Source organism: Protopterus annectens, chromosome 6.part0, assembly GCF_019279795.1.
Source record: "Protopterus annectens isolate FY-2018-M chromosome 6.part0, PAN1.0, whole genome shotgun sequence".
Taxonomy (NCBI): Eukaryota; Metazoa; Chordata; order Ceratodontiformes; family Protopteridae; genus Protopterus; species Protopterus annectens.
Window position 1 is genome coordinate 380,347,743 of NC_056737.1, and position 24,840 is coordinate 380,372,582.

Below are 24,840 nucleotides of genomic sequence, written 5' to 3' on the forward strand. Positions count from 1 at the left end.
GGAAATTTTTTCTTGCTACTTTCCAATGTCAGTAAAAGTTAATAGTTGCATTACTTGTGGGAAGCAAATACCTCATAAGGATTTTCATTTGTACTGTATTCCTTGCCTAGGCCCTGACCACAATGTACCTTGCTGTCAGTTTTGTGCTAAATTTAATCAACGCACTATTAAACGTCGGTATATTTTTGCTTCTAAATATTTTGGCTCATGATTTAATTATCCAGAAATGTTGTCGGTTAGCAATCCGACTACTGGAATACCTAAAAAATGCAAAGAAAAAGACAGACAGACCGTCGAGGTCGAAAACTGACTATGACGCTTCTTCTAAGCCAGTTGCTAGTTTGCCTCTGATACCCACTACTTCTGATTCTCAGGCCTCTACTGAGACCCATTCGGAGTCCGGTATGCCACGAGATGCTTCTATTATGGAATCTGCAGATGTCTGTACCTTAGATGGGTCCTGAGCCGCTGTGCAGGCACCGATTTCTGAGGGTGTTTTCAGGCCTACAGATTTGTATATTAGACGACACCATCTTCAAAACTAAAGCAAAAATCTAAATCTATGTCTAAAAAACTGACGCCTGGGCCACATGTGCAGGCCCCTATGCGTAAAAAACAAATGATCAAAATGGCTGAAGATTTAATTACTCTGATCAGGGGTAGCCAACGCCCTCCTTCTAAGAGGCCTAGGCAAGACGTTGATTATGAATCTTCTGAACAGGATTCTATTTCTTCTGACTCTTCTAATGAACAGGATTTGTCTGTACCTACTTATGAGGACTCTGATGAAGAAGATTCCATTCCTTCTGCTTCTCCCCCTGAGGATTTTTTCTTTTGGGGAAAATTTGCATACCTTAAGGGAACATTTCCACTGGGAAAGTCAGGATTTCTCTGAATTTAAAAAGAGACCTGGGGATTTTCTTCTTCTTCCTCAGCATAGACCTTTGGCTGTACCTCCTATTCTAGACATTGTTGATGATGGTTTTTCAAGAATCCAGTATGGCTCCTGATTCTCTGCCTCTGGCTCCTTGTAAGCCAGACAGATGCTACAGGGTTCCTGACTCCCACAAATTCCTTTTCAAAAATCCTATTGCAGATCCTGAAACTATTTCTCAGGGTCCCAAGGGCATTAAGGCCTCTACTGCTAAAAATCCTACCCCTTCTGATAGAGATTCCAGGGCACTGGATAGATGGGATAAGAATTTTTACACTTTTGCAACCTTAGCAATCAGGGCTTTAAACTGTCAATTTCATATGCTTAAATATCAACAGCATATCATGTGACTGCTTAAACAGAAAATTATGTTAATTTCTGACTGTGTGGAAAATAAAGATTTACAGGATTTATTGCATTCAGCTGTACAAGTTGGAAAACATATTTTGCAATATGGTTTTGATTCTTTGGTGGCCTCTTGCAGGGCTGCTGTAACTGAGTCTGTGCTAAGAAGGCATGCTTGGCTCAGAGCAAACTCTGCCTGATAATGGTAAAGCAAAATTATTGGATGCCCTTTTACAACAGGACTGTCTCTTTGGTAATAAGGCTGAAGAAGTTTTAAAAAAGATGGAAGATAAAGCTAAATCTATGCAAACTGTGAAAGATTTCTTACAAGTGCAACCTCCAAGATTTAGTAGGCACTGGCCTACTAAGAACTAGTCCTTTCCAGTTCCTTCGAAAGCCACTCAAGTCAAACCCAGGCATTCCAAAGGGTCCAGGTTTCAGTCACAAGGGACTTTTAGAACAAAACAATGGGGGTGCCTCCACCTCCAAATTTGGAAACAACAAGGCACCTCCCTATGGTAAACAGTCTTAATGACTTCCCTCTACACTCACCAAGCACTTACCTTTTAGCCGCCCCTTTTGAGGGGAAAACTGGCACTTCATGCACGAAACTGGCAACTGATAACCCAGGACAAATCCCAGGGATACAGATTTCATTTCCACACATTGCCAATCCCAAACGGATGACCAGACGCCCAGAAATAAGTTCTGTCCCTCATGAACATGGGGGCTATTTAACCAGTACCAGAAGTGGAAAAGGGACAAGGTTTCTATTCAAGGCTTTTCCTGGTACCCAGAAAAGACAAATCATGGCATCCAATTCTGGACTTATCTACTCTATAAACACATTTCTGGACATTCCAAAATTCAAGATGCTGACTCTTCAACAGTTACTTCCTATGCTAGGCAAAGATGCCTGGTTGGTAACTCTAGACTTAAAAGAGGCTTACCTGCATATCTCAATCAGGGAATCTTGCAGAAGATACCTCCGCTTCAAAGCAGGCTACTTGCATTACCAATTCTCTGCACTACCCTTTGGCTTATCTACTGCGTCCAGGGTCTTCACAAAGTGCCTGGCTCCATTAATTGCATTTTGCTGGCAAAGAAATATTCAAATATATCCATACCTGGACGATTGTCTAATTCAGGCAGAAAACAAGGACATTCTTCTACAGCATCTGGTGTTTGTAAAAAGGGTTCTAACTTGTCTAGGGTACACCATAAACGAAAAGAAAGCACAACTGGTACCCTTTCAAAAAATTACATTCCTGGGTGCAAGCTTGAATACAACTGCCCAGATGGCTTACCTTATGCCAGAAAAGCAAATTCAATTGGTGACTTACTTCAAACAGGTGGCCACAAAAACCCTGCTATCTGCAAGGCAAATTCTGCAAGCCTCGGGGTTCATGGCCTCCTGCATTCTTCTAATTCCATATGTAAGACTGCATATGAGGAAACTTCAGTGGTACTTAAAAAGTTTATGGAGTCAACATTGTCACAGCCTAGAAACAATGATTCCTATCATACCTTGCCTGCAACTAGAGTTCCTAAGGTGGGCAGAGGCCTGCCACCAAAACAAGGGACTGCCATTCACTCCACCCCCTGCCACCCAAACCCTAACTACAGATGCATCAGACTATGCTTGGGGGGGCTCATCTGGCAAGGAAGTGCATTCAGGGCAAATGGAGCCCAAATCAAATGCACCTTCATATCAATTTGAAAGAGATGCTAGCTGTACAGAATGCACTGACAGCCTTCAAGGACTACCTTCACCCAGGACAATTAATAATAAAGACAGACAACATCACAGTTATGTGGTGCATAAACAAGCAGGGGGGTACACATTCCTACCCCCTTTGCAGACTAGCCATGGCATTGTGGAACACGGCCTTAACCTACTAAATACAACTACAAGCTCAATTCCTGCCAGGAAAGCTGAATACTCTAGCAGACGAACTAAGCAGAAATCTCATGGACCCACATGAATGGAAACTGGAACCACGGATTTTCAACATGTTGACGCGCAAATGGGGGAGTCCAGACATAGATCTTTTTGCCTCACCCCAGAACTATCAGTTGGACAAGAACTTATCACAAAAAAGCTTGGAAAGTGGATGCTCTATCATTCAGCTGGAAAAACCTGTCAGTCTATGCTTTTCTCCCTCTGCCTCTGCTCTCCAAGGTTCTACTAAAAGTAAGACAGGACAAACCAAAAATGATTCTGATTGCTCCAGACTGGCCTCGCCAACACTGGTACCCACACCTGCGCAATGTGTCACACCTTCTTCCATGGCACCTGCCTCAGACACCTTACTTACTGTCTTAGCAGAACAACCAAATTCTGCACACTCAGCTCCAAACTTTGAATCTTGCAGCGTGGCTAATCACCTAAATTCACCTTTAGCATCCCTCAGCAAACCTGTGATGGATGTCATTTTGGAGGCGAGAAGGCCTAGTACTAGAAAATCTTATGCTGACAAATGGAAAAGATTCTGTGCCTGGAACCAATCACAAGGAATAAGCACAGCTGTGCCCAGTATTCCTCAGATTTTACAATACTTAACTGAGATGCTTCTCAAGGGCCTGTCCTTTTCTTCCATAAAAATCCATGCTTCTGCCATTTCAGGTCATTACAACACAGAACCTCCCCTCTTCTCTCATCCTCTGCTAAAGCAGTATCTCAGAGGGGCCAAAAACGTAAGTCCTCCCAGGAGAGGTCCAACCCCTGCCTGGCACCTCAGTTTTGTATTAGAAAAACTCACTCTCCCTCCTTTCGAGCCAGCTGCTACTGCAGACTTAAAATTTTCTCTCCTGGAAAACAGCTTTCCATTTAGCAGTCACTTCAGCTAGAAGGATTTCTGAATTACAGGCTCGTATGGCAGTGGAGCCTTTCATTATTTTTCATGCGGACAGGGTGTCTCTCAGGACCAACCATCCATCATGCCTAAGGTGGTATCCAGTGTGGCTCTTAATCAGCCCATTCATTTGCCAACTTTCTTTCCCAATCCACAGAACAGGGGGGAGCGGATTCTGCATTCATTGGACGTACACAGACAACTTAGATTTTACTTAAACAGGACAAAATCTCTAAGAAAATCTGAACAATTACTGGTGGCATTTGCTGCAGGGGCAAAGGGAAAGGCTGTTTCAAAGCAGACTATTTCCAAATGGATAAGCCATTGTATTCGTATCTGCTTTATGCACCATGGTAAAACTATCCCCCAGGGGATCAGAGCTCATTCTACCAGGGCTGCATCTACTTCTACAGCCTTTCTCAGAGGTGTTCCTACCAGAGACATTCTAGAAGCTACCTGGAGCTCAGTTCATACGTTCACCAAACATTACCATTTACCTTTCTTCTCTAAATCCAGAGCTGGCTTTGTCACTGCTGTACTGCAGTGCCTTATAGCTGGTCCTATTGCTGTATAAATCCATCCTCCCAACCACAGCTTTGGGAATCTACCCAAATGTAATGACTGCAACAGTGAAACACAAAGAACATAGTACAGTTGTGTACACTTACCATAAATGTAGATGTTCGGGTGTATTTACTGTTGCAGTCCTGGTTACCCACCCTCCAGCCCCCTGTTTTTCTCTTACTATACCTCTGCTTTCTTCTTCTATGCTTAAAAGCCCTTTTGGTGTATTTGCTTTTGTTTGCAGGTATATATTTTTTTGTGTTTTAAATTTTATATATATATATATATATATATATATATATATATATATATATATATATTGCTCCCCATTTGGGGGACACCTGACATCTGGGGCAAGAAAAACTGATGTAATGGTGCCGGCTGCATGTTTTATACCACTGACGACCTGACGTCATGGAAGAAGGGACAGCATCCGACGCAGGACCCAAGACTTTGTTAATCAGGCCGACTGAGGGCAACCTGCCAGCAGATTACCCAAATGTAATGACTGCAACAGTGAATGCACTCGAACATCTACATTGATGGTAAGTGTACACAGCTGTACTTTACTAATAGTGCCATTGAATCTGCAGAATGTATGCATCTATAAGAGAACATAGACTTTTTTAAAGGAGTTAAACACTTTTATTAGAACTAATTATTTACCATTTAAAGTATCTATGTGAAGGATAACAGAATTTCAAGAGAAAAGAATTATAAGTACAACCATTTAACAAGTTCAAAAGGTCAAATGATATCATCACTGTTTACTCAAGCTGCAGCTTCATAAACTTGTTAAAAAGTATCTTAAATAGGCTCATGCACAACTCAAGTTGTCTCTAGTGAAGAAAAAATCATTTTCAGTGGGAAATTCAGATCTTGAAGCTTTTAGAGTTTACAGAAAGCAAAACAAAAAAGACTCAAGCTGCCATGGTAGTGCATGTCATAAATCTTCACAATGAGAACAGTCACACAGACCACCAGTTTCTTCACAAAACATCAACATCATGGAAAAAGTAACCCTTTCATATAAAAACAGCTATTTCGAAGTAACAACCGCTGCCTCAAATCAGAAATCATATTCTATTTCAATCATGTACCCACCAGTTAACAAAGCCAGAGAGAGAGAGGAAAAAAAGGAACCTAGTATATATATATATATATATATATATATATATATATATATATATATATATATATATATTTAGCTATCTATAAAACACCATTATTGTACTGTAATAATGTATGTATATAGCTAAACAAAGAGTCTAAAACACTAATCAGAAACACCTTGTTACCCCACCACTGACCCACTAGAAAAAATGCACTTTGGTATTAAGTCAAATTATACTATTACTGAAGAATTAGAAGATGTACATCATTTGGAGTTATTTAAAAGGGAAAAATATGTAAAGTACTTATAATGGGGAAAAGATAGAAAAGGAACATTAGTAACAAAAAAGACTTGGAAGAAAGAAGAGAAAGAGAAAGAATGTTATTTAAATACTCAGTACTACATATAATTAGAAGAAGTATATATAGAAAAAGAGTAAGTTAATAATAACATTACCTTACAGCATAGAGCTTTCCAGAATCAAATATATTATGATTCATAAAACAAAGCATTTAAAATTAGAAGGAATTTATTCATTTGTCCTTTCGTTTTTTTTAGTTTTGTTTGCGCCTTCCTTTACAGACTATCCATTTTTTGTAGCCTGTCTCTTCAAACTCTGGGATGACCATTCTATTTCTTCTATGTCCGACAGTATTTTCTTCTTTTGGATAAATTCTACTGCTTCTTGTAGGGAATCAAAGATCTTCACTCCTGGCAAGGTGATTTTTATTATTGCAGTAAAAGGAATTTGAGCTTTAATATTGGCTTTTTTCAAGGACTTAATTAGAGGAACACACTCCTTTCTTCTGGATATGACTGTAGAGGTGTAGTCATTGTCGAATAACCTTTTCACCCATCTTGATAGGGGAATTAGTCCAAGCTGATTTCTGCAATAAGACCTTGTCTTTATAGGCCTGGGGTTAGATGAACTCTGAGATGAAGCTGGATTTGCCACGGACCGATGAGCCCTCTCAGTTCCAAAAGAGAGGGATTTAGGCATGTTTAGTGCTGATGAAAACCACTTATTGAGGAACTGAATCATGTTAGCACACACCTCTTTCTTAGGAACTCCATATATTCTTATGTTATTCCCCCTTGATCTACTTTCAAGGGCTTCAGTTTCTCAATCAGCCTGGTGTTTTGTTTCAGAAGAAATTCATTGTCATGCTCATTTTCTGTGACTCTAGTATATAGGTCAGTTATTGTTTCCTCTAAGGCAAGAATCTGTTCAGATTGTTTTTTTACTATTCCATTTAGCAGTTCCAGTTGTTTACTGCATTCTTTTTTGATAATATCCATTTTGTTTTCGAATTTGTCCATTTTTAGTGACAGTTCTTGAATGTTTGTTATTACAAGATGTTCTTTCTTCACTGCACTCTCCTGGTGTGGGCTCTTCGCGTTGCTCAAGTTAAGATCTCCAGTAGAAAACTTCTTGACAGGAATAATTAAAAATTTTTCTTGACTATGGATTAATTTTTAGAAAATAATAGAGTCTATGTTAATCTAACTTTTAGTTAGATTTTTCTAAAAATTAAAGTACATTTCCTGTCAGGATATTAAAATCTAAGCAGAGCTATGGATTTCTGCTGCTATCAGAGTGGCATCTTGACCACGTCCCCGGACAACTCTTTCCTGAAAAAGTAGAAATACTTCTGTTCCAGCAGGAAGCTAGGACACCCACTACCAGGAAATCTTATACATCCAAATGGAAGTGATTTTCTGTATGGGGCTTCTCTTGTCATCAGGATCCCCTATCTGTGAAAGTTCCTCTGGTTCTCTCATTTGCCTGATCTGCTCCATACTGGGTTAGCACATTTTTTAGCGAGAGCTCACCTGTCAGCAATTTCTGCTTGTCTGCCCTTGACTGTTCCTTTGGCCTCTAGAGTTGAGGTCAAGCAATTTCATAAAGGCATCCTTATCGGGATTCCCAGGAGCCATTTCCTTTGCCTTCCAGGGACCTCAATTTTGTACTTGAAAAATTGGGTCAGTCTCCTTTTGAGCCTTCTTCAGCTTTCTTGTAACATTGTACTTGGAAGACTGGTTTTCGTCTGGCTCTTACTTCTGCTGAGAGAGTGAAAGAACGTCAGGCTCTTGTGGCTTTTCTTTCTTTCTTAGTTCACAGAGACAGTTTTTTTCATCATACTACTCCTTTTTTTATGCCCAGGGTGGTTAGTGAGTTGTCCCTTAATCAGTCTGTTCATCTTCCGTCCATCTTTCATTCTCTGCAGTCTCCCAGTGAGAAGGTTCTTCACATCTTGGATTTGACAGCTCCTTTATTTGGATAAAACTAAAGTTATTCACAAATTTGAGCAGCTTTTTATTTCCTTTCATCCCATGTCTTTGGGTTTAGCTGTTTCTAAGCAAACCATCTCTTCCTGAATTTCTAAGGCCATTTCTTTTTGTTCTTTTGGTGGTAAATGTCTTTACTCATCAGTAAAGGCTCATTCTACCAGGGCTGTTCCCTCCTCTAGTGCTTTTTTCAAGGGGCTGGATACTAGTTCCATCCTTGAGGCTGCTACTTGTTCCTCTGTATATACTTTCACCAGCAATTGCAAGTTGGATGTTATTTCCAGGGTTGAGGCTGGCTTTGCTGGGGCTATCCTGCATAGGTTTTTGGAGGGCAGTTCTGTGCATTCATCTTCCAAGGCTTCCTCTTGAACTTTAGCTCTCTCTTTTATGTAAGGAATACTGCAACAGTGATATGGAAAGGCATAGTACAGTTGTATAACATCTTACCATAACCATAGATGTCCTTCTCTTCACTGTTACAGTATCCGCTCTCTCTCTCCTGCCCCCTTTGCTGTAGCCTTGCTCTTTCCTGTCCTGTTGGAGGGATCTGTTCTTCTTTTTTTTTCTGGTTGACCATGTTTTGCTTTGTTTCTAGGGATGTTCTGTTCCACCTGGGGCTTTTCCTGTTCTGAGTGTGTGCATCCATATGTTGCATTTATTCCCTACGCCTTGTGAAGGGAGCATACATGTGACATACAGCATCTATAAGTACTAAAGGCTGTGGTGTACTGACCTGACATTGGACTGTCATTGGTAGGAGATCACTTGCATAAGGAATACTGCAACAGTGAAGAGAAGGACATCTACTATTATTGTAAGATCTTACACAACTGTACTTTCCTCTAATAATTCAATCTCCAATCACTAGTGTATTATTTTTAACCAGATCTGAAGAATCTCTTGCATCTAATTCAATAATATTATTCTTTCAGTTGTCATTCCTTATTTAATTTGTAACCATACAGTTCTCATCTAGCTGTTTTTGTACTTTGACAGCCTGAGTCATGTTGTTGGCTTCAGTCTTTCTCCTCTTTTGTCTTACAGTAATCTTGTTTAGTCCTACTAAATCCTTCCAAGTTCAGTTTAGATTATTCCTTTTAATGTACTCATTCCCTCTTTTTTCTCCATTCTCTGTTGGAAAAAATGTTATTTTCTTTATGATGAATGTTTTGTGATTGAGCAGTTATCATTCCCAGTAGTCTGGGTTTGACATAACAAAACAGTGCCTTTTTAGTGTACATATATATATATATATATATATATATATATATATATATATATATATATATACATTCTGTTTGGATTAATTTGTTTTTCCTTCCTTGTTATTGTAATAAGTGTTACTTTTTTTTCTATATGCTGTGAATTGTCAGATGACCAAATAGATGTGTCCTGCACTGGAAAGTTCTCATAGTTGGTATCAAGTTTAATAGGAGCCAAATTATTTTTATTGGCAGAGGACACTTAGTTTCCTAAGTGTAATCTATTTGTAGTTTGCCTAATATTATTTATCTCATCAGACTAGTCTCATTAATATGTGTCACAATTTTTCAAGCTGTGCCAATTGCAGAAGTGCAATCTTCATCATTAGTAAGTATAGATTTACAATTAATAATAGTCTGCATCTGCATGTCCTCCCTGTGGTCGCATGGGTTTTCTCCGTGTGCTCCGGTTTCCTCCCACATCCCAAAGACATGCTGTAGGTGGATTGGATACACTAAATTGGCCCTAGGCGTGAGTATATGCATGTGTGTGTGTCTTCCGTGGAAGGTTGGCTGGCAACTCGGCACCGTAAAAGAAAACTCCACTGCCAATCTTGAGCTGACAGGTGATCCACTGTGGCGACCCCTAACCTGGAAAAGCCGAAAGAAGGAGATATATTATGTCTGAATCACAAAACATCGAACACACATACGCACTTAATATCGAAAAGCTATTCTGTGTATGTGTGCCTGTTTCGTAGATCGGACTACATTGCGGGTAAGGGAAAATTCCCTTTTCCCCACTGTAGTGCGATCTCGGAGTGAGAATATTAAAGTAGGGGGGGTGTGAGGGGTTCAGAGGGGCAAAGCCCCCCAGAAGAAACATAGATTTTTTTTTTTTTGAACTACACATACATGGAAGCGCTTTTCGATGTTAAGTGCTTTTGTTCGATGTTTTGTGATTCAGACACATGCTAGTCGACCATGTGTCCTAGACCCATATAGATATAGATAGATGTGTGTGTAGAGAGTGGAGAGAGAGAGATAGCTATATATAGATCTATATCGATATATGTTATATACACATACATAGAGCATTTAGTACACTAGACAAGATATTTTTGCTTCAGCAAATTGTTAATGGCATAGTCATTTAAAGAATCCATTCTCGGCTGCAAAAAGTTAAATAATTTTCAAAAGAAAAAAACTCAACATCAGTAACTATAGAACTCAAAGAAATTCAAATTAGTAATTTGTCAAATTGTGTGAGGAAATCAAAAACATCCAAATATTAATTACATTGAGTTAACCTTGTACAGGAGAAGTAATTTATAAAGCAGTCATTTTGACTTACCATATCATTTGTGTCCAATACACTAAAATTCTAGACTTCCTTTATGCAACACGCGATAGCATCTTCTCCTTATGTTTTACACACACGTTTGTGTGCATAAAAATAGAAATAGACATGTACATACTTTTATCTGGTGTGTGTGTGTGTGTGTGTGTGTGTGTGTGTGTGTGTGTGTGTGTGTGTGTGTGTGTGTGTGTGTGTGTGTGTGTGTGTGTGTGTATATATATATATATATATATATATATATATACACACATACATATACATACATACACACAGACATTTAGTGGTACACTATTAGTTAGATAATATTGCCCAATCCATTAACAGATAGCAATGGAATTTAGTGAGACTGCATAACGGAAGGGGAATATAAAGTTTCTCCTTTACCTCACTATTCTACAGTTCTCTTAATAAACTAAAACCAGAAGTAATAGTGTGGGGCATTAACCTCCCTGCAAAAAACACTGCTTTGCATTTTTGTTGTGCATTTGTTGGCATGGAGCTCACTGTTGCTTGACAAACAGGGGTAGTAAGTGAAAACTAGGTTGTTCATCATTTGATCATATGTCAATATATAGTTATGTATGATCTTTATACATTAGAGCAAGAGGTATGTTTGAAAGTGTATAGGAACACAAGCATTTTTTTTCTTTTAGAAATGAAAGTTATATTAGATTTGGATCAAAGACTACAGGTGATTCAGATGATCATTCTCCAGCTTTTGTTTGGTGGTGTCCTAGCATATCTGTGCCATCCTCCAAAAAATAGTTGGAAGGGACAAAGAATCAAAGTCCAATTGATAGGAGGTTTGATCATACCAGACATAGAATATTATGTTCAAGCTGTTCACCTTAAATTTTTTTATCTACTAGTAGTAAGGAATTATAATTCTTGTTGGAAAATGATTCAGAACTTGTATCAGTCTTAAATGACTTCGATGCACTGGAATTGTGGAATATGTCAGGAAAGTCTTGGAGTTTTGCAATGCATAATTTGTTGTAAAAGTTCAAGAGGTGATTTACAAAGTGAAATATAAGAACTGGCTGGAGGAAGCCATAGTTGTTGGAACGAGTCTGCTAAGTGTATGGGGAATATGCTTTGGCACTGAAAATTGAAGGGGTTAAATTTAAGGTATTGTCTGCAACTGAAAATATGTCAATATGGTTTGTTTTCATTTATATAAATGCATGATTGCCCATGTCATAAAAAAGTTAATGAGTGGTGAGGGAGCACTATCTTGAGAGGAAGTTTAAAGAAGGTACTAGTTAAAGGAAATTAATAACCTGGTGATGTCAGAAATTCTGAAGGAAGTGAAAATGTTTAGGTTTTGAGGAATGCAGAGAAGCAGTCAGTTACTGAGTGAAGACTTGACTTGATGCCAGGCAAGTATATAAATTATTGAATGATTTTAAGGTCCATTTGATGAAGAGGTTGAGACAACTGGGCACAATTGTTACACTTCTAGTATGTGTTTGTGTGTCCGAGAGAGGATTGGAAATCTGCTTACTAAAAAAAGATATGCTTCAAAAAGTGTTAGAATTCAGATTTTCACTCAGAAATGACTGGCGTGATATTTCTCTACACTACTGAGGCTTTAGGTAGGATACATTGCTCAGTAAGTAGTGAATGTTAAAGATGTAATCTAGAGGTAAGGGTGTATGGTCTTGCATCTTTTGTTTCTACTCAGGTTATCTCCATATAGGCAGAATCTGCTGTGGGTATGAATTGGCAACACAATTCCCTGCCCTGTTTTTAAGCTTAGAGGGTGAAACTAATCTATCACAATACAATTTAAACTTGTTAAACGTTATTCTTTTGTTAATGAAAGTCATTATGAAGTACTGGAAGTTGAGAATAGGCAATCACCACAAAGTAGAAATCTTTAGTTTCTTAGTTTATTTATGTATTTGTTTATTCAGTTTTGTAACTGGGGCAGAACACTGATCCAAATGGACCTATTTCAGTCTCATCCTGGACAAATACAAGTGTCAGCAGAAAAGCAAGTTAACAAGAAGTGTTATGAATATAAACAAAATGTGCTCAGATAGCAATGAATCAATAACAGTAATAATGAAGTACACAGTATAGAGCATAATAGGAAAGGATGGTTAGACTAAGGAGGGAAGAAGAAGATAGACCACAAAGTGTAAAAGATAGCAAAAGTGAGGGCACACAGATATTAACTATATGCAGTATATACAGTGTGGAAGAGATGTCACATAGTGCAGAGAAATATTGAGAGAGCCAAATGTGCCACACTAATTGAAGGGGAGATTTGGGGTTAGCTGATGTGTCAGTGGGGGGGGTTAGATGATGTCATTGGGGGGTTAGGTGATGTGTGTTCAGAGGGAAAGCATTTGCAAATTGACTCTGACTTGAGACAGTCGTTAAGCTGAGCATGAAATGATGCATAAGTCTTTAAGATTAGTAAGGTTGGAGTCCCAGAGTTTGGAGCCTAGGATGGAGAAGGCATAGTTAGTGCAAAGAAGTCTGGTTGTGGGAGATTCAAGAAGTGGACCAGAGTGGTTATGATTTCTTAGATTATAACTGGGGGGGGGGGGGGTCATCTGAACGGGTTGGAGGCAAGTGAAGGACAGGAGTGTTCTTTGAAGAGCATGTAGAGTTGGGATCCTAGAAGCAGGTTGGCAAGTTGTTGGACAAATAACCAGATGGCTTTATTAAACATGATGTCATGATGAAAATTTCTAGATGAAAAGGTAATGAAATGGCAGAGTTGCTTATAGTTTGGATGGTGGAAGAGTTTTTCTTGGATGCTGTTGCAGTTACTGGAAGTCCATATTCAAGCTAGGCAAGTAGATAGAATGCCTTTGTCTGTGACATTCCTGACTGGTCAGGAGAGAAAGGGGGGCATTTTATAGGACCAAAATAGGAAGGAATTAATTTTCTTCCATCTTTGTTGTAATTGAAGGTGAAAGTTCAGTTTGAAAAAAGAGCAGTAAGAGGAAAACCTAGACAAAAATTTATAAGCAGATGGATGCAGTGTTCTCAGTTTTTGAACCAAGAGGAGATTTGATTTGAAGAGATTAGAATTTTTAAAGAGAGTTGGTATGTGCTACCTCCTGGGGGACCAGCATATCTGGAAGAGTTTAAGTAGGGTTTATACTGTGTTGAGATTTTCTTTCATGAAAGCAAATGACTGAAAAGTAGTGCTGTCCTTTTAAATTGCTCATAAGCAAAAAGTCAAGTTATTGGTATTCGGAATATTGGGCGGCCGCGGTGGTGCAGCGGTTAGTGTTGCCACCTCACACCAAGAGGTTCTCCAGTTCGATCCTTGGCTGGGGTGCCTTCTGTGTGGGGTCTGCATGTCCTCCTTGTGGTCGTGTGGGTTTCCTCCTGGTGCTCCGGTTTCCTTCCACATCCCAAAGACCTACTGTAGGTCGATTGGACACTCTAAATTGGCCCTAGGCTGGAGTGCGTGTGTGTGTGCCTTCTGTGGAAGGTTGGATGGCGGGCTGGCAACTCGAGACCATAAAACTCCACTGCCAGTCATGAGTGGACAAGATGATCCACTGTGGCGACCCCTAAGCCGACAAGCCAAAAGAAGATTGTTATTCGGAATATTGGACATTTAAATGGAAATACTGTAGAAAATGTTATTGCTTGATTTTTGCTATGGCTGTTATAGTTATTGTGGATATCTAATTGAAGTATTTGTTCAGATGGTTTAATAAAGTAAATATTAAGAAGGATAAAACACACTACTATTTGTGTCTGTGTGTGTTTATCCACACTGAATTTTGTCGAAAATTTATACACATTGAAGCAATAGTATGTTTTTCCTCCCTTGGGTTATGCTGCCTTTCAAATGCATAAGGAATTTTCACTCGACATCTATATAGGTTTCGTGTGCAGAGTTCTTGTCACCAAGTCTTCAATTGGACAAAGACTGCATTTTCTTTGCTCAGTTAATCGGTTAGTCTGTCAGTTGGCACAAAACTTGAAGCATATTCAGAGCTATGAGTCACTTTTGTATACTCTTGCTGTCACAGATTTTACTGTCTTGTGCATACATCTGTTTTAGTTGTCAGACATCTAAACAAATACGCTTCATTGATTACTTAAAAATGTGACTATTAACTTTAGGCCTAATGGTTAAGGTGTTTGCCTTGCAAACACAAGGTGCAGAGTTTGAGTCTCACAAGGGATAATTGGCTAGGCTTAAAATGGCTCGCAAGGGCAGTTAGCTTAGTATTAACCTATGAATCCTATGAAACTTACATGTTGTCACTGACCCGTAAGTTGTATTTCATCTGTTGCTATATGTATATCAGAGGTATAGTATGCAGAAAGGTGTGCATATGTTTATGCAAGCACATAAGCATTTAAGTGTTTTTTTAGTTTATCACTGATGTAACCTGTTTTACTTTTTAGGTCATTTACCCACTAAAGGAGATTTACCCACACTCAGGTATGCAGAATTTTTTCTTTTTTTTCTTTTATTTCACATTATAGTACTTTGCCTGCTTTTATATACAACGGTTTGTCTTACAGATATACCCTTTGCTTAGAAAGGCATCACAGTTTCATGTATGGCATCAGATCTAGTGGCAGTAATATAAGGCTAGTAATTTTTTTTCAGTATTATATAGCCGGTCAGTGACCAGCCCAGCAACAACCATCTCTTAGTAGATAAATGTCCAAAGGGACATTAGATTCACTTCATTCTGTTCCTCAAGATGTATAACTTTGTAGTTCATTGTAAATAAGGAGTTGCAGGGATTATATTATAGTTTTGGGAGGAAATCATTCTGTGTTGTACAACTTCTAAAATAATTTATGGCATGTAGGTCCAAGGAGGTCATTGCTCCACTATATTTGTCATTCATCAGACCTATCATGGAGTACTAAGCCCCCTTTCGTATGTACTTAACCAGACACATCCAGCAATTGAAATGTCCACAGAGGTTCATAACTAAAAGAATGCAGGGCATAAATAACATGTCCAATGCAGTCTGACTGAAAGCCCTATCCCTGTATTCTGTCTCCTACACATTTTTGAGGGGAGCTCTATGCTTGGAATACTAAGCATCATCAGATCCTGCTTTTATGGACCTTCCTGCATGTCTGCAAAACAGGCAGCACCAGAATTAACTGTTTTAATGAAATAAACCATGCTTGTGATTTAAGTAGGACCTACTGGAGAGCAGGTATTTATCCTTGAGACTACTTGTTCTCTGAAACAGGCTTCCCATTCATGTGAAGCAGTGTTCCTTCCTAACCCAATTCAAGTGTAACTTGGACATTTGTATGCGTGCCATACAGCTTCAACACCCATACATTTTTACTCATAATGGCCAAACTGCATGAATACAATATTCATCTAACCAGGAAAAGCCTTCCATCTGCCTATCAAACTACTACATATGAACTTACAAGTCAGCTATCTTATAAAATTCTAAAAATGTCTTTGTACTGATCTTCACTTTTAAGTTACTACAAGGAAGAGATATGCAACCTTATCCAGGTCCACCAATAACACTATCAAAGAGTGTCGTTCACTAACATCTTACCACTTCACAATTGAGCATATGCAATAATAATAAAAAATTGTCGTAGAGGTATCAACTGTCTGTATCACAGAATTATAGTTAAGATAGCTTTCGGATCTTGCCTTTTATGGTGCAGAACTAAAATAATATTTACCAACAAGGGCCAGGTGGAAGCATAGGTAGAGACCTAATCACATTTGTGCATTAAGTTACTCAATTATTAAAGTGTACGCTGAGAAGTAAAGCTACTGATACATCTGCCAAAGATCCTAAATGGCTTTTAATCCTAATTAAATTAGGACTTGCAAAAATTTTCATAGCAATAATTTATATCCCTCCAGCCAAAAGATATTAGTGGACCTTGCAAAGAAAAAGAAAAATATCATACGTGATGATTTAAACCTATTAAACCTGAAGAACCTGTTAACCCTCTGAAATCTCACATAAATAGTAACAGATAATATAATTTCTAATCCTTTCTTGTGGAAAGCTTCTTTACCTTTACCCTGGAGATAATTAGCAATATATCAGACAAAACCACTGCAAATACTAGTAATTCACTTGGTGATCATTGTCCAGTACTTACCAACTGGTCTATAAAGCCCCCTTCTCAAGTGATCCTTACTAGATTAGTGCCATACTTCCTCCTTTACTCAGAATTAGAACATGTACATGGGGCACAGCTATATAAATGTAATGACCGTACTTCTGACCCTTCAGTCTTTTGTAAGCTCTTCACTCCAGTACAAGAGATGTACCCTTTAAAGATGAAAATGGTATATGGCATCTAAAATCCTTGATCAACAACACAGCTAAAATGTCTTACAAAAACAGAGACAAAACATGGTCAAGCCGAAAAAAATAAAATGATTTCATTTAACCACGTTTGCCCATACTAGCAATTAAAACAAAGTACAAAAAAAATTCTTCAAAGATAGAATATGACAGAAACCTACACACTACTTATCTTATACAGGCAAAATGTTCTGGGAAATGAGGAAAAGACTTTGCACTTCAAAAATTTCTCCAAATCCACTTTTGATAGTGTGATGATGTGAGATATTGCCAGCTATGTCAGGAGAAGTATGGCAGTGGATGGTAAGATATGCCAGCATAGCTAGCTGGAGTTTTGTAAAGAATTATATGTCATTTGTATATCAAACTGATTTGGACAGGTGCTTGTGTTGAAAATGTATTTGTAAAGCTGCTTGTGTTAAAAATGTACCAACAGTGGGTTCTGCTGGACAGAAAAGAAATACATGTGTGTGTCAGACTATATTATAAGTGTTGAAATTAATATATTGTAATGGATCTAGGACATTTGATTGAAAGATCAAACGTTTCAATCCATAATCACTGAACACACTTTAATGAAAGTGCTTTCATCGAAAAAACACTTTCGTTAAAGCTGCTTAATTAAAAAAAACACTATTTACATTTCTGCCAGGGGGCTTCACCCCCCCTGCACCCCCCGTACTTTAATATTCTCCCTCCAAGACTGCACTACAGTGGGGAAAAGGGAATTTTCCCTTATCCGCACCACTATACAGCCTAGGCAGCAGACATACTTGTGCAAAAGTGCTTCTTTGGTGAAAGCACTTTCGCATAAGTATGCTCACCCTAAATGGATTTGGACGTTTGATCTTTCGATCAAACATCATAGATCCATTGTAACAGAGGATTCTGGAAGAGAAGAGGTTAATCTTAGTCCACCTAACTTTGAAAAATAGTCTGAAATTAAATTACCTGGTTTTGGCCATAAAGATTGTATCTTACAGTTCTGATTGCAGCCAGAGACAAAATGTCTGTGGAAACCAGGACTAGGAATCTTACTGCGTTGTCTTTAGGTGTGAACTAATTGGTACCCTGGAAGGATAGAAGTTTTGAAATGGTTTTATAGCTTCCAGATGGTATAACGCATCTTAGCTAAACTCATGTGTGTATGGTAACACATAACACACATGTAATAGATTCTGGTTCGGTTTCTAGTAAAGATCAGATGACCAGATGTGTGTGATGGCATTCTGTAATCCAGCACTGAAATTATGTTTTAATACTAGATGAGAGAGACATTTCAGGGCAGTCTGTTTTTGAAACCTGACAAAGAAGGATCACTCACCCACTTCATCTTGCCTCTGTAAGTGAACTGGGGAGCAGTAATTCTTTAGATCAGTCAGGAAGGTGTAGTGAGATTAGTTAAGTATTGTTTTTTCTGTATCTGTTGAACCTTTCCATCTGTGTTACTTTTAATATTTCATGTGATTGAAACTCTGGTGTTTATTGTAAATAGATATTTAGTAGTTTCTTGTTATTTTATTATTAATTATTAAATACATTTCAACTTTTCATTGTGGCAGGTCTTTTAGAGGATATTTAAACCTTTGTGAGTACTTGTAGTTGTTGACACTGTGGCACTTCTGAAAGCATTGCTGCATTGGCAAAACATCACCATTTCTATTACTATTCATTTTGCTCAGTATAATTAGGTACCCTTGTAAGAGCCTTAAAGTAGCTGGCTGGTGGCAGTGAATCTACCTTATAGTCTGAGAAGAGGGGGGCGTAGCTGGTAGATCTGTGCCATTCTTTCCCTGGTGTGTGTGTGTGTGTGTGCGAAAATCAAATCTCTATGTGTGTGTGTGTGTGTGTGTGTGTGTGTGTGTGTGTGTGAGCTGCTTGGAGCAGGAGCACAGAGCACTGGTTTCACGGAGAGGGTGGTGGAGGACCTGGCTTGGAACACTTAGCTGAGGACGTATCTCTACAGCTGTGTCAGTAGGGAGTCTTATTTGGGGCCTGGAAAGAGAGAGAAACCCAGCCCCAAGACTGTGTGTGTGTTCCGTGTGCTCTTAAGGCAAATTGTCCTTGGTGCAGAGAGCTGCATCTGGAAATACTGTGTGTATCTATCTTTGTTCCAAGTGAACATCCCTCACCCATGTCAGTAGTGAGGATTGAGGCTCGTTGATTTCTAGCCCAGAGGAGGGACATCACAGATAGTAAAACTCAATATGAACTTATTATAAGATATATAAATAAGCAATACATTTTACCACAATGAGAATCAAATTTACTGTTTTGACACCTGTTTGACATGAAATACTGTTATACCACAGATTCTACTTTTTATTGATAAGTCTGTTGTGCAAGATCTAATGGACAAAATGACACTAAATTCAGACTCCAAGTATGAAAGCACTCTAAACAGCAGATCTGCCAAGCTCTGAGTAGCACAGAAAAAAGTAAAAGAGAATTGCTGTAATTGAAATAAGTCATGGTGTGCAGAAGCAAATGATGAACATCTAAAAAATTAAGAAGAATCAGGTGGGGGAAAGAGAATAATAATTGAAAAAAGTGATGGAGGGAGTAGAAATGGAAACAGAAGGGCCATCCCCATTAGTGACATTATGACACAAAATCAAAGGCAATCTTGCAGGGAAATAAAATGGAGGAGATATTAAAATGGCTGAACATTTGGATGCCATTCATACCATGATAGAGGGAAGTGAAGAATCAAAGGTGAGGGCTAATGCAGTGGAGGTCAAATTGGATTGTGTGCAACTTAAATGATTAATGTTTTTTTTCTTTGTCTTAAAAATCAAAATTCTAGAGGTACCACAGAAGTATGAAAACTAAAATTGGCTGAACGTTGTGAAAGAGCTGTCTTCTAAGTGGTCGCGGTTGCAGGAGGAAGCAGTCCAGACAATGGGCACACACAACAGAGTGACAACCAGAGAGAGACAAAGAAAGTGAGGTTGTTCATCATTGGATTCCAAATGCATGCAGAAAAAAGAAAACCTGAGAAAAGTCTGGCCACCTGGGAAGAAATTAATGGACTGAGGGGGAGAGAGAGAACATTCTTAAACCACAACTAATCCTGTGAAACAAGAAGAAAAGTGAATGTTTTTATCCCAGCGATAAAGTTGTGTAAGGAGAGAGAGGAATGCTGTGGAGATTGCTATATCCAGCAACCTTTTACAAGGGGAGCAAAGTCTTTCACAAACCCAAAGGAGGTGATGGCCACCCTGCAAAAACAGCAAATTGATAACCTGGAGAGTCCAAGGAGAACAGACAAGCAACAGAACAGGGCAGTATAGGGGCAGCAGACATAGGAAGGGCTACTTCCCTTTATTCAGCAGGCAGCAAAGATTGAGAGAGAGAGTGTGGACATTGTAAGAGAAGCAAGAGCTAGAAATGAGAGAGAATGAACAAAACAATAAACTGGGGTAATGTAAAAAGGGCACAATGATGGACAGAATTAACTATGAAGGATTGTCTGACTATGCATTATATTTTTTCTTTTCTAAAAAAGCGTGTTTGGTTTAAACTTGCTAAAATATCAGTGAAGCTATACTTGTAATTCCTTGTTATTTCTATGAGGGCAACTTCCATTGAAAAAGTAAGTTTTGCTTCAACTTGTTTTATAAAATATTAAGGTAGAATGCATAACAAGGGGGATGAAAATATAAGATGCTGTGTATGGACATTGGTAATGGATAAAGTAAGAATAAGGTAATGAAGTGCACAAGGAAGGGGCTTAATTGCATTACAGGAGAGGAGAAACCAGAAATAATTACCATATAACAAGACAATGAAATGAAAGGTGAGGTGAGATATGCAGCAAAAGAGGAAAAGAGGCACAAGAAAATGAATCTGTTGCATACATTGGAAAGAATAATAAGAAAATGAGAGCATTCGTGCCAAGTAATTATATGGTACAAAGAAGATAAGGGAAAAAAGAATAATAAGAGAAATTGAGGATTTGAAATTAAAGTTGAGGAGATATGGGGGGGGGGTGAAGAAAGTTAAGTGTAAATGAAGGGACAGAAAGCGTTAATAAAGGAGAGTGTTAATCCCTCACCACAAGAAAACAGCTAGATAAACTAGATGGTCAGAAAGATAAAGATAGAAGTGACAAATGAAAAAAATAAGTCATTGGAAAGGATATATAGAGATACTGAAGGAAAGGAAAGGTAGCCTGCTCAATGGGGGAGGGGCAAAAAGAGAGGAAGGAACAGCAGTAGAATAACAGCAGAGGAAAGGAAGGTTGTATAGATAAGTAGATAAAAGGAAGGAGTAGGGCTAGCCTGCATGGGGAGGCAGAGGACCCCACTGTAAATAGGTGCACTGCCACAGTAATGGCTGAACAGTGGGTTAGGAGACTAGTTATACGAAACAGAAATGAATCAACTCTGAAAAAGGAAGAACAATATGCCTATATTTAGAAAGCAGAGTGGGAATATATGGGAGGTGGAAGAGGAGTTAAAGGGAAGAGCAATGAGTGCTTCTGGAGACAATAAAGAGAGGTGAAGCAAGACAAGGTGAGATAAACAGAGAGATCAATAGAAAGGTATTGGGACATATCAGAAAGACAAGAACACAGATTTAGCTTTCCTAGAGACTTGTTAACACAGAGAATAACGGGTTTAACAGGGATGGGATATTAACTTGCGGTTAGTGCAGTATGGGAAAGAAAGAAACAAAAAAAAAGAGGGGTGAAGTTGAGGGAAAAAACACTGCCATTTAATATAGAGGACAGATAAGAAGACAGAAAAGGGAGATATGCTGGAATAAAATTTACTATGGATGGAAGTTAATATATACACTGTACATGGCACCAGAAATTACTATAGCAGCACTGTGGGAAGTGTTAGCAGAAATTGTTTTCAGGAGGGGATTGGGATAACAGTAGTGGTCTGGAACATAACTGGAAGAGCAGGTGTACATAGAGGGTCAAGAAGTAAAAAGTTGTACGACAGAAGATTTCTTAACTATTTGAAGTTTGTGTTGGTATTATGTATGCTATTTAAACAAAGATAGCTATAGGAAATAGAAAAGGCAGGCAAAGAAGGAAAAATGTTAAAAATGGGAGGAGAAATACAATAGCAAATAGAAGAAGAGTGGGAACAAAATTGCAGATATCCAGGTGGGTCTGTAAAGCATGTGCATTTAAAATATTTGCATGGAAATTTCTCTACAAATTCTTCTATATGCCGGTTCAAATGGCAGAACTGTTTGCAGTGACAAATAGGTTATGTTTGCAGTACCTAGAGGAGGGGAAACTGGGATACATATTTTTTGGGAATGTAGGAAACTGGATGAATACAAGGAACAGTTGCAGGGATTTATGAATCAATTGTATCCAGAGATAGGGACAATATTGAAGAAACTCTTTATTGTAGGATATGAAAAAATAGTAAGAGAGGATAGGAAAGAGTAGGGCTAATAATGACAACAGGGAAGAAATCAATTACAGAAAAAAGGAAGAAGAAAGAGGTGCCAACAGGAGAAGTGTAAAGAGTGGTAAAACAAGTAACAGAAGGTGAGAGGAAAATTGGGAATGAGTACACAACAAACAGAAACAAGGTAGCTTAAAAAAGCACATAGTTGGTGAAAGCTTGTGTTCTTGTGTTTTTATTAAAAGATATTTATTTGAATGCTGTGTTATTCCTTGAGCCAGTATTTTGGTGTTAGAATACACAATACCTACAGAGAAGAGGAGGAAGAAGGGGAAGGACATAAGAGTTGAGTAAGGGAAGAGAATGAAAAATGTATAGGGGAAGAAAGAAAGGAGTAGGATGAAAGGGAGTTAAAGGAAATATGGAAAGGGAATCCAGGAGCTGGAGAAAATACAAACTGGGATGAAACAAAATGCAGGGGAGAGCAAAGAAAGGAGGGGAAGGACATGAAGACATGGCAGGGGAATTTTTTTTTTAAAGACCTTTATTGAATTATCACTTGTGACATAGGCAATTCACATTCATATAAAAGTAATCAAACTATATTAACATAACAAGCATTATAAATAACATATATTGTTATATATCCTATAACTTAAGCAATATTACATAAATTATTCAGTTTCTGCATTTTTTTTAAACAAGAAGCATATTTAATAAACCATCATTTACTACATAGGCAATCATACATTTATATAAATAAAAACAGACTGCACCAACACCATCCTAGTCTCAAGCATTTTACATCACAAACCATACTGACACACTCCCAATTGCAAACATACATTTTCTCACTCAAACATTACATAGCTCATTTTAGTCTTGCCATTTTTTAGACCTCATTCCTCCCTTGTATGTATTGTTCCCACAGTTCCCATTTTTCATATGTAGTTTGCTCCTACCCTTTTCTAAAGATCTCTATTCTAGTTGCTTTATCTCTGTTACTATAATTCACTGCTTCCAGTATAGTTGTTTTAGATTTTGATTTCCATTTTCTAGGAATTGCTTTTTTGGCAGCCACTGTTGTTAGACACAGCAAGGCCTTACCGTGTCTAGGCAATTCCGATTCTGTATCATAGCTCAGAAAAATCATCTCCCTCGTCAGACCAATCTGCCCACCCAGCATCTCTGACAGTGCATCCTGCAGGGAATCCTTAAAGTCCACAAACTCACCACACTCCCAGAAAATATGTTCCCAATTGCATCTTTATTCCCCTTCATACTTCCAACATTTACTGTCTGCCTGAAGAAAAATTCTCTGGAGTCTACTTGGGGTATAAAAATATCTATGTAAACATTTCCAGGCAAAAATCCTAAAACTTCTAGATTTTGTTGCATATTTGGTAGATATAAATATATCCTCCCATTGTTTATTTGTGAATTGCTTATCCAAGCTCTCTTCCCAATCCTTTCTAACCTCCTCTGATTGATTCTTATAGTCATCATGCAATATTCTATATGTCTACTAATTATTCTTTTTTAATGGCAGCTTCTGTTCTAGATTCTATTAAAAAATCAACCAGTGCTTTCGTTTAGAACCCCCTATTTCTTTCTCTTTGCCTATACTCTGATGTCAGTCCTTGATAGGGAAAGCAATCTCTAACCTGCAGTCCAAATAAATTCTTGGCATCTTCCCATTCTGTCATCTTTCATGTTCTAGTTATTTGCTCCCAATACCTTGGTTTCTTTGCCAATTTTTTCCAATAAATTCCAGCCCCCTCTTGCCTATTGGCTGTATCCCTAATTGCTTTCATCCCTTTCAGCAAAATCTCTTTTCTCCATTCCTGTGTTTGTTTAGTTCGTAGAATACTTTCTGCTACTTCATGGATATAATATTCTGCATTATTATTGTCATTCTCCTTAAAAGACTGCATCCAAAATCCCAGTCTCTCCTTGTTTCTTGAGCTTTCTCTGTGTTTCATAATCATCCCTTTCCACTTCGAATTATAGTTTTCTGCTTGAACTATGTAAAGGAGTCTTAACTGTGTAGCTCTGAAATACCTCTTCCAATTGGGTATTCCCATTCTGCCCTGTTCTCCTGGAAGAATCAGCCGATCTGACTTGACTCTTATCTTCCCCTCCCAGATAAAGTCCTTCAGCTCTTTATTAATTACTATCCACAACTATTCCTCTGGTTGATAAAAATATGTCTGACCTGTGTATAAGACTAAAGGGACTAGAAACATTTTAACTGATTTTATCTTATTATCCATATACATAAAGCAAAGCTTCCATTTTCTCAGTTTTTGTATTATCTTTTGTTTAGTCTCTTCCCACATATCCTTAGCTGCCACACTAGAATCATTTTAATCCATACTCCTAAATATTTCATTTTATCATGTCTCCATAAATATGAATATTCCTGAACAAGTTAATGTGTGGGTACGTAATGTACTGCTATTGCCTTTGTTTTAGCTTTATTAATGTTGTACCTCTAAAG

General features: G+C 38.2%; 1 protein-coding gene across 4 annotated transcripts in view; it reads left to right on the plus strand.

Annotated features, from left to right (window-relative positions):
* The window catches only part of ABCD4 (ATP binding cassette subfamily D member 4), a 1,648,172-nt gene that overhangs the window by 1,169,754 nt on the left and 453,578 nt on the right, over positions 1–24,840 (plus strand). For all 4 annotated transcript variants that reach the window (XM_044074118.1, XM_044074117.1, XM_044074119.1 and 1 more), the window contains one exon: positions 15,053–15,089. In XM_044074118.1, coding sequence (XP_043930053.1) covers positions 15,053–15,089 — 37 coding nt within the window. The remainder of the gene's footprint in view (positions 1–15,052; positions 15,090–24,840) is intronic.